The sequence below is a fragment of the Mandrillus leucophaeus genome, unplaced genomic scaffold, assembly GCF_000951045.1.
Source record: "Mandrillus leucophaeus isolate KB7577 unplaced genomic scaffold, Mleu.le_1.0 Scaffold30, whole genome shotgun sequence".
Lineage (NCBI taxonomy): Eukaryota > Metazoa > Chordata > Mammalia > Primates > Cercopithecidae > Mandrillus > Mandrillus leucophaeus.
This window is the reverse complement of record NW_012103143.1, coordinates 2,020,683-2,030,316: the sequence shown is the minus strand read 5'-3', so window position 1 is coordinate 2,030,316 and position 9,634 is coordinate 2,020,683. Positions and strand designations below refer to the sequence as shown.

General features: G+C 44.0%; 1 protein-coding gene across 3 annotated transcripts in view; it reads left to right on the top strand.

Moving 5' to 3' along the window:
* SUV420H1 (suppressor of variegation 4-20 homolog 1 (Drosophila)) overlaps nucleotides 1–5,789 on the top strand; it is a 58,207-nt gene extending 52,418 nt beyond the window's left edge. For all 3 annotated transcript variants that reach the window (XM_011987047.1, XM_011987050.1, XM_011987049.1), the window contains one exon: nucleotides 1,484–5,789. In XM_011987047.1, coding sequence (XP_011842437.1) covers nucleotides 1,484–2,967 — 1,484 coding nt within the window. In that variant the 3' untranslated portion in view covers nucleotides 2,968–5,789. The remainder of the gene's footprint in view (nucleotides 1–1,483) is intronic.
* The last annotated feature ends 3,845 nt before the right edge of the window (nucleotides 5,790–9,634 follow it).

Here is a 9,634-nt window from a genome sequence, read left to right as displayed (position 1 = left end):
TGGATGGCTATAAAAGCAGTGTGACGGAACCTTGCCCTGACAGTGGGCTGTCTCTTATACACATCTAGATGTGTATAGACTTTCTCTGCAGGATCCTGGTCCTCACTTGGGTGGGCAGTGTGCTGAGCTTACCCGTATTTTATTGTTTTTATTCTCCCTGTTCTGGTGAGAGGTGGTGATGATTCGTTTTGTTATCTTGGCTTCTCTAGCAAATCTGTAAATGGAGTGTTTTGATTAGGAAGAAGTTTTTCAACTGGACATGCAGGAACTAGGTAATTGAGACACTGACTTGTATAAACTTCTATAAATAATAGTCCAGCATGTCAATACAGAGGAAAAATGAACATAGCAGAAAGTCAGTGGCAAGGTCAGAGACACTACAGGAGCAGCTTAAGCTTGAGTCACATATGAAGCCTTTTGAGAAGCCATTCAACTTTATTCCTTATATTGACAGCACATCTACTCAATCCACCTTGTAGGCAAGACTTGTAAGCATAAAGAAATTCTGTAGCGAAAGAATTATCTAAATATCCTTATGTTTTAAAAAATGTTTTCTACCTTGTAGTTCTGTATAATTCCAGTGGATAAGAATACACTCATTCTCAAATTGAAACATGTTCATCACTACTCAGGTTGTGATTACCATTAGGGTCAGTTGTAACCCTTTTCTGTCCTGGCCATGGAGGAAAGAAGTTGGATCTCCCTTTGTCCTGAGAGAGTACAATTCTGGCAGCATGCATCTTCCTTCACTGTGATTGTTGGCACTGGGCAGTCACCGAAGGGATGGGGCCAAGTAAGCTTTGCAGCTCTTCTAAGTTGACAGCCCACTGGTTGCCTCTTCTGGTCCTCACGGAGTTGAAGGGGACAATTTAGAATAGTGCATTTCTTTTTTGATAGTGACTGGACTTTTCAGAGTGATAATATGTGGTTCTTAAGATCTAAGATCTGTTTTTCTTGTTTGAAACCATTACGATAGTATTTGTTCCTTAGAGCCCATGAGTATTATATTTCTATTCTATGTTAATGGCCAAGTGCTGTACTTCCTTTGGGTTAATGAGTAATGGATTTTAGAAACATTTTAAATGACTAAGGAGAATCTGTGAAAGGAAAAAACAATGTTAACTTTCTTTCAAATCTTTTATGTGGGAAACTCCTAAATCAGGAGAAGAAAGCCTTTGTTTGGGCCAGTGTCATGACAGATTAAGAAGCTTAGAGTGGAATCTAGGTCCCTGCTGTGCTAAAAGCTCCTTAACCATACAACTGCTTACCTCGAAAATGAATAAATGCCCCATAAATTAGAAAAGAACTTCAAAGAGAAGCAGTGCAGGGAATGCAGGTGCGCCGGCAGAATCTGCAGCAGGAGCCGTGTTGGCGTTTGTGTAATCTAAACGCGCTGTAGCTAATAGCCTGGGTTTGGGCATTCTTTTCTTGAACTCTGGTGTTACCAAGGCTGTTTTTCACCTTTTTCTCTTTAACCTTACAGCTTCTAACCGAAAATCTTCAGTTGGTGTAAAAAAGAATAGCAAGAGCAGAACGTTAACGAGGCAATCTATGTCAAGAATTCCAGCTTCTTCCAACTCTACCTCATCTAAGCTAACTCATATAAATAATTCCAGGGTACCAAAGAAACTGAAGAAGCCTGCAAAGCCTTTACTTTCAAAGATAAAATTGAGAAATCATTGCAAGCGGCTGGAGCAAAAGAATGCTTCAAGAAAACTCGAAATGGGAAACTTAGTACTGAAAGAGCCTAAAGTAGTTCTATATAAAAATTTGCCCATTAAAAAAGATAAGGAGCCAGAGGGACCAGCCCAAGCCGCAGTTGCCAGCGGGTGCTTGACTAGACATGCGGCGAGAGAACACAGACAGAATCCTGTGAGAGGTGCTCATTCGCAGGGGGAGAGCTCGCCCTGCACCTACATAACCCGGCGGTCAGTGAGGACAAGAACAAATCTGAAGGAGGCCTCTGACATCAAGCTTGAACCAAATACGTTGGATGGCTATAAAAGCAGTGTGACGGAACCTTGCCCTGACAGTGGGGAACAGCCACAGCCAGCTCCCGTGGTGCAGGAGGAAGAACTGGCTCATGAGACTGCGCAAAAGGGGGAGGCTAAGTGTCATAAGAGTGACACAGGCATGTCCAAAAAGAAGTCACGACAAGGAAAACTTGTGAAACAGTTTGCGAAAATAGAGGAATCTACTCCGGTGCGTGATTCTCCTGGAAAAGACGATGCGGTACCAGATTTGATGGGGCCCCATTCTGACCAGGGCGAGCACAGTGGCACTGTGGGCATGCCTGTGAACTACACAGACTGTGCTCCTTCACCCGTCGGTTGTTCAGTTGTGACATCAGATAGCTTCAAAACAAAAGACAGCTTTAGAACTGCAAAAAGTAAAAAGAAGAGGCGAATCACAAGGTATGACGCACAGTTAATCCTAGAAAATAACTCTGGGATTCCCAAATTGACTCTTCGTAGGCGTCATGATAGCAGCAGCAAGACAAATGACCAAGAGAATGATGGAATGAATTCTTCAAAAATAAGCATCAAGTTAAGCAAAGACCATGACAACGATAACAATCTCTATGTAGCAAAGCTTAATAATGGATTTAACTCAGGATCAGGCAGTAGTTCTACAAAATTAAAAATCCAACTAAAACGAGATGAGGAAAATAGGGGGTCTTATACAGAAGGGCTTCATGAAAATGGGGTGTGCTGCAGTGATCCTCTTTCTCTCTTGGAGTCTCGAATGGAGGTGGATGACTATAGTCAATATGAGGAAGAAAGTACAGATGATTCCTCCTCTTCTGAGGGCGACGAAGAGGAGGATGACTATGATGATGACTTTGAAGACGATTTTATTCCTCTTCCTCCAGCTAAGCGATTGAGGTTAATAGTTGGAAAAGACTCTATAGATATTGACATTTCTTCAAGGAGAAGAGAAGATCAGTCTTTAAGGCTTAATGCCTAAGCTCTTGGTCTTCGTTTGACCTGGGATAACTACTTTAAAGAAATAAAAAAATTCCAGTCAATTATTCCTCAACTGAAAGTTTAGTGGCAGCACTTCTATTGTCCCTTCACTTATCAGCATACTATTGTAGAAAGTGTACAGCGTACTGACTCAATTCTTAAGTCTGATTTGTGCAAATTTTTATCGTACTTTTTAAATAGCCTTCTTACGTGCAATTCTGAGTTAGAGGTAAAGCCCTGTTGTAAGATAAAGGCTCAAGCAAAATTGTACAGTGATAGCAACTTTCCACACAGGACGTTGAAAACAGTAATGTGGCTACACAGTTTTTTTTAACTGTAAGAGCATCAGCTGGCTCTTTAATATATGACTAAACAATAATTTAAAACAAATCATAGTAGCAGCATATTAAGGGTTTCTAGTATGCTAATATCACCAGCAATGATCTTTGGCTTTTTGATTTATTTGCTAGATGTTTCCCCCTTGGAGTTTTGTCAGTTTCACACTGTTTGCTGGCCCAGGTGTACTGTTTGTGGCCTTTGTTAATATCACAAACCATTGGTTGGGAGTCAGATTGGTTTCTTAAAAAAAAAAAAATACAATGACCTATGTGACAGCTCACTTTTCAGTACATTATACGTACGAGGGTAGCAGTGTGTGGGATGAGTTTCGATACGGCGTATTTATTGCTTGTCATGTAAATTAAAAACCTTGTATTTAACTCTTTTCAATCCTTTTAGATAAAATTGTTCTTTGCAAGAATGATTGGTGCTTATTTTTTCAAAAATTTGCTGTGAACAACGTGATGACAACAAGCAACATTTATCTAATGAACTACAGCTATCTTAATTTGGTTCTTCAAGTTTTCTGTTGCACTTGTAAAATGCTACAAGGAATATTAAAAAAAAATCTATTCACTTTAACTTATAATAGTTTATGAAATAAAAACATGAGTCACAGCTTTTGTTCTGTGGTAACCTATAAAAAAAGTTTGTCTTTGAGATTCAATGTAAAGAACTGAAAACAATGTATATGTTGTAAATATTTGTGTGTTGTGAGAAATTTTTGTCATAAGAAATTAAAAGAACTTACCAGGAAGGTTTTTAAGTTTAGAAATATTCATGCCAATAAAATAGGAAATTATAAATATATAGTTTTAAGCACTGCATCAGTGGGAGTTCTTGGCTTATGTTAGTTTATTAAGAAAATATCAGATTTTTTTGACTATATTATCAGTTAAACAAAAAGGAGTCAGATTTAATTTGTTTTTTTGAAGCACTTTGAGAAATTAATTTTAATTAACTTAATGAGCAAATTTTTATTACTACTTTATATTCCATACCAGGTTCTTTTCATTTCTCTGGATTATTTTGCAAATCATTGGACAGAGAATTTGGGAATATAAATCTGTAACAGGTGTTTGACACCAGTAGGTCTCTCTTATTTCTGGGAAATGTGTACATGTACTTTCTGATATACAGTGTTCCTAACTAAAAATCAATTTAGGGGATTTGTGTAGTGTCTATAGGAAAGTAGCCCATGTCCTAAAAGGAATCTGAAGGTAATGAAAAGTCCAGTGGAGAAAATCTCAATGCTTACTGTTACTACTAATTGATTCCTACTAGTTTCCAGGTTTGGGGGGATATTATTTAAATGAAGCTCCTTAAGACTATTGATTGCCCATAGGTTCCAAATAGAAATTAATAAGACTTATGAACATTTTTAGAAAGTAGATTGTTTTCTCCTGGTTCTCTAAGGAACTACTTCTGTAGTCTTACATAGTCTCATCCTTGTTTGTTGTGGTGCAGTCAAACTCCTCAGGCATTTGGAAAGCATGTGGTAGACCTCCTTCCACACTCCCCCACACCCCCCTTCGCTGCGTCTGGAGGTCTTCACCAATGAAGTAGGGCAGCCCACACAGCCTCTCAGGAGCACCTGTCCGAGGCACCCGGAGCACTTTTCAGAGCACATCCAGCCCTCATGGGGTCCCTGCATAGCAATGTGAACCCCTGCCACTGAGGACGATGAAGGTAGACCCTGTGTCTGGAGGTGCTGGAGGGCAGAGGGTCGCCTCTTCTATTCCCATCTTAGTTTGGGTTGTTTTTAAAAGAGGTTCAGAGACTAAACCTTAAACCTTATTTGAATACCAACAATAGCTATTTTGGGAATTTCAATCTTAAAAAGTGACAAAATGCATTTCCCATTTTTCTTCATTTTTAAGCTTAATTTTAGTAACTTATTTATGATGTTTTAATTTTATCATGGCCTCCTCTTTGGAGGCTGACCTTCCCATGGGTCTCAAAGCAGTGACATTTGGTAGTGGATCACTGCCTCTCAGGAGTCGGTATGCACAAGCACTCAGCAGCCACTGTTGATGCCTTCTAGGGAAACCTAATTTCCGTTGGTAAAGGTAGGGGCCTCAGAACTGTTCTGGATCTGCTGTAGAACTTCACCATGTGGAATGGTGACATCCACACACCGTTGACCAGTTTGGAAGAGGTTGCGTTCAATAAAACTCTTAGCTTGAGCTTATGCAATGATTGGTTAAGATTTTGGCATTGTAAGAATTAGGAGATGATCATAGAAATATATGTAAAGTATTCAATTTTCAATCATTTTCAAATTACTGTTATAAATTGTTTTTGCTGAGTTGTAATACTTTTGAGATACAATGTATTCCTTGTACTGAAAGAATGAAAAAGGACTTTTTCAGCATTTGAGGTAAGTTCTTTAACGTTTCATTAAAAACATTTTTTACAAATATTTTGTACATGCACTTGCAGTATTGAGGTTAATCATTTTAATAAATTCGGAAATTAAAACAATTTGGCCAGTGTGCACTGTATCTGGAAAAAAAAAAAAATCAAAGTGGTGACTTTCTCCACAAAATTTTCATGTAAAACGGAACTTGTAAAATCAGTTTCTAAAGCTTTTCAATACCTGTGAGTGTTGAGTTCTCTGGGCCCTGGTCTCCTCTTGTGTCTGGTGCCACTCATTTTTAAGAGAAGAGAGGGTAAACATTCATTCTTCTTTTAGTAGGGACACTAAACTACATACCCTCCTAGTCCTTGAACCCAAGCAATGTTTGCCCTCAATATGGAGCAAAAGAACATTGAAGGCTTTTGCAACCCAAATGCATTAATAGTTCCTGATTACTTGGAGGTTCTCCCCACCCCCCCTCACCGTATTGGTCAAGTTAGCATACCCAGAACTGGCCTGGATCCTTTTTTCTCCCATTTACTATTGAAAGGAAATATGACTGTACAAGAGGGAGGAAACCTGAATTTGCCCAACTCTGCAACCTCTGAGTATCCCTGAGCAAGCTGCTTAATCTCCACGTCTCTTTCCCAGCACCTAGCACCATTCTGTGTCAGAGGTCAGTGTGGACGCCTGGTCCCGTCATCAGTTAAGTTTCTGGTTGAGCTGCATTCACTCTTGAGGATAATCTGGGTGAGTGGTGCACACACTGGACTAGTCAAGTATTGATTATTGATCTTTCCTAATTGATTGAAGTATCCACCCAAACTTGGGTTCCCATTATGGAAAAAGGCTAAGCGTGGCATGTCTGTTAAGTACTTAGGAGTCTTATTCAGCATCTTGGGTTTTCTCTCTACTCTTCCAATAGCCAATGGCAGCTAACTTGCCTGGAACCCTTGTGTGACTCGTTTCACAAATGTCAGCTTTCTGTCACTGACCTGCAGCACCATCGCATACCCTACTGCAGAACCCGGTCGCACCCAGAGCAGAATTCAAGCAAGTCGCCAGCTCCAGGGCATCCCTGTGACTACGGCATGTGTGACCCTCGCTTGCAAAGGCAGGTGAGGTCTCCAGCCTTCTACTCCCTCCCCGATGTCCTAGAGCACATGGGCATTACTTGTGTTTGCTAATGAGAGAGCCCAGGGGAAAAGTGAATTTATTCATTTAGAGATGGAGTCTCACTCTCTCGCCCAGGCTGGAGTGCAGTGGCACAATCTTGACTCACTGCAACCTCCACCTCCCAGGTTCAAGCAGTTCTCCTGCCTCAGCCTCCCAAGTAGCTGGGACTACAGGCGTCTGCCACCACGCTGGGTTAATTTTTATATTTTTGGTAGAGATGGGGTTTCACCATGTTGGCCAGGCTGGTCTCGAACTCCTGACCTCAAGTGATCTGCCCGTCTCAGTCTCCCAAAGTGCTGGGATTACAGGCATGAGCCACCACACCTGGCTGAAAAGTGAATTTGGATTCTTCAGAAAGGGTACCAGGATTGCTAGGGGCAGGGTGTGTGAATGGCCAAGACTGGGAAAGAGGGTCGCTCACTAACACTGCCTCCACCATCTGCCACTCATTTTCTCCCAGGCGGTTAAGCTTAACACATATTCATGGAAACTGTTGTAAAGCTGCTAATCTGGAGGACAGAAGACAGACGCATGCCGTAGAGATTGCTTTGGTAACGTTCTGAAAAAGCCAAATCTGTTGCCAGATCCTGTATCCTCCTTGCCAGGTTTGTGGGTTTTCAGCTGACTCGCAGTAAACTGACTTATGTCTTTTGGGGGCAACCCACCTTGTTGAGTCTGCTCTGGCTGAAGGGAAGCAGAGCGCTGCTGGGCCTGCTCGGGCACACCAGACTGCTGGAACCAGTGTGAGGCCCTGAGCAGCTGGGGCCCCATGTGGCAGGAATGAAGGTGCACCTCAGGGTTGTTTGAGCACCTAGTGCGTACGTGGGGTTTGGGCCAGGGAACAAGATTTGAGTCTTCAATGTGGGGTAAAATAAAGCCATGGGAGTGGGTATCTTGGTCTCTTTGTGCTACTGTCACAATATCACAGACTGGGCAATTTAGAACCAATAGAGGTTTATTTGGTTCGTGGCTCTGGAGACTGGGAAGTTAAAGATGGAGAGGCCGATTCTGGCGAGGAAGACCTGCTGCTGCATCATCCCATGCTAGAGAGAGGGGAAGGGGCTTGACTTCTTTTTTCGGGAGCCCATCCCATGATAATGGCATTAATCCATTCATTCATGAGCCAGGGCCCTCATGACCTAATTGCCTCTTAGACCCCACTTCTCAACATAGTGTTGCATTGGGAACTGAGTTTCCAGCATGAACTTGGGGCCACACTCAGACCACAGCAGTGAGCCAGCCTAGGGAGCTGGCTGAGGGCAGCCCCTGCACCCGCCCTCACTGAGGCATGGGGGCGGCAGGAAAGGCTGCTCCCCCGCCATTGGTCCTCGACCTCGGAGAGCTGAGCTTAGGCCAGCGCTTCAAGGAAGAGCCAGATGGGTTGAGAGGGTGGAGGCAAAGTTTGTCTGTGAAGGAGGAATGAGGGAGGATGACCGCTGGGAGGGGAGGAGGTTTGTTTCATTAATAGGAGACTCAAGTTTAATCTTGGAGGCGGGGAGCTTGCGTAGGGGTACGTGTGTTCTGAAAAAGCAAGTGAAGGAGTTACTTGGAGTGGGGCCTCGGGGGGATCTTCAGAGAGTAGATCCGTCTTCCTTCCGGGAGGAAAGGAAGATTTTGGATGTGGTGAGGGAGCCGGTCCAGCATGAGGCTTTCTCTCTTGTCTGGAAAGGAGGAAGCATCTGAGAGTGAAGACAGGAGAGCCGGGAGGTTTCAGGAGTAAGAAGGAGGTTTGAAATTGAGAGTGGGAAAGCATGCTGACTGTAGAAACCTAGTATCATTCATTAAAGAAATATCTACCCATCAGTTTCAAGGTACCAGTCAGTGTCCTGATCCCAGGCTGGTGGCCAGCACTTGCCTGCACAGGTGTGAGCCTCTTGGGAACACGTGGGCTTTCACCCAGGTGGGGACCACAGAGGACAGCAGGGCTGGGGGCCCTAGGGTTCAGGTTGGCAGGAGGTGGGGTTGCATGAGAAGCCCTGCATGCCTGCAGGTTAGGGAAGAAAAGGTGAGTCTGTGAGCTGAGTGGGTCACTAGACAGGTGAAGGTGGAGGAGTTTGAGTCCTGGAGGCTGCCTGCGGGCAGAGGACTGCCAAGCATTGGAGCAGGAAGCAAGTGTGGAGGGCAGGCGGAGCACAGGCGCTCAGAGCGCTGGGGGGCCACGCTTTCCTGTGAGAACAAGATCCTCGATGGGGCCCTGGTAGTGAATTGGTCACAGTTCTGAGAAATCACAGCATTGGTCCCCCAAGATGATGGCAGACAACCTCCATGGTGGGCCTCCAGTGGACTTCCAGTGAGTGCAGGGTTCTAGGGCCCAGAGCCCCAGGAGCAAAGCAACACGCCCCTGGGGGCTACCACACTCCATACAGGCAGCCAGGCAGAAACGGCCTATGGAGAAACGAACGGGGAATACCCCACTCGGGGTGGTGGTGCTCTGGGTCAACTATGTTCTTAATAAACAGGGGAATCGGCCTGCCTGAGATCGTGCAGCTGGTGGCAAGTGCCAGAACCAGACGTTAGCCCCAGGCTCCAAGGCGCCAGCTTGGTTTTTGTTTTGAGAGAGGATTTCGCTGTCATCCAGGCTGGAGTACAGTGGTGTGACCATGACTCCCAGACCCGAGCAATCCTCCTCCTCGGCCTCCTGCTGAGTAGCCGGAACAACAGGTGCGCACCACCACGCCCCACTACTTTTTTTACTTTTTGTAGAGACGGGGGTCTCCCTATATTGCCCAGGCTCGTCTCAAACATCTAGAGAGCACAGGTAAGGACCACAGAGTTGCCAGTGCTCCGGAGACCC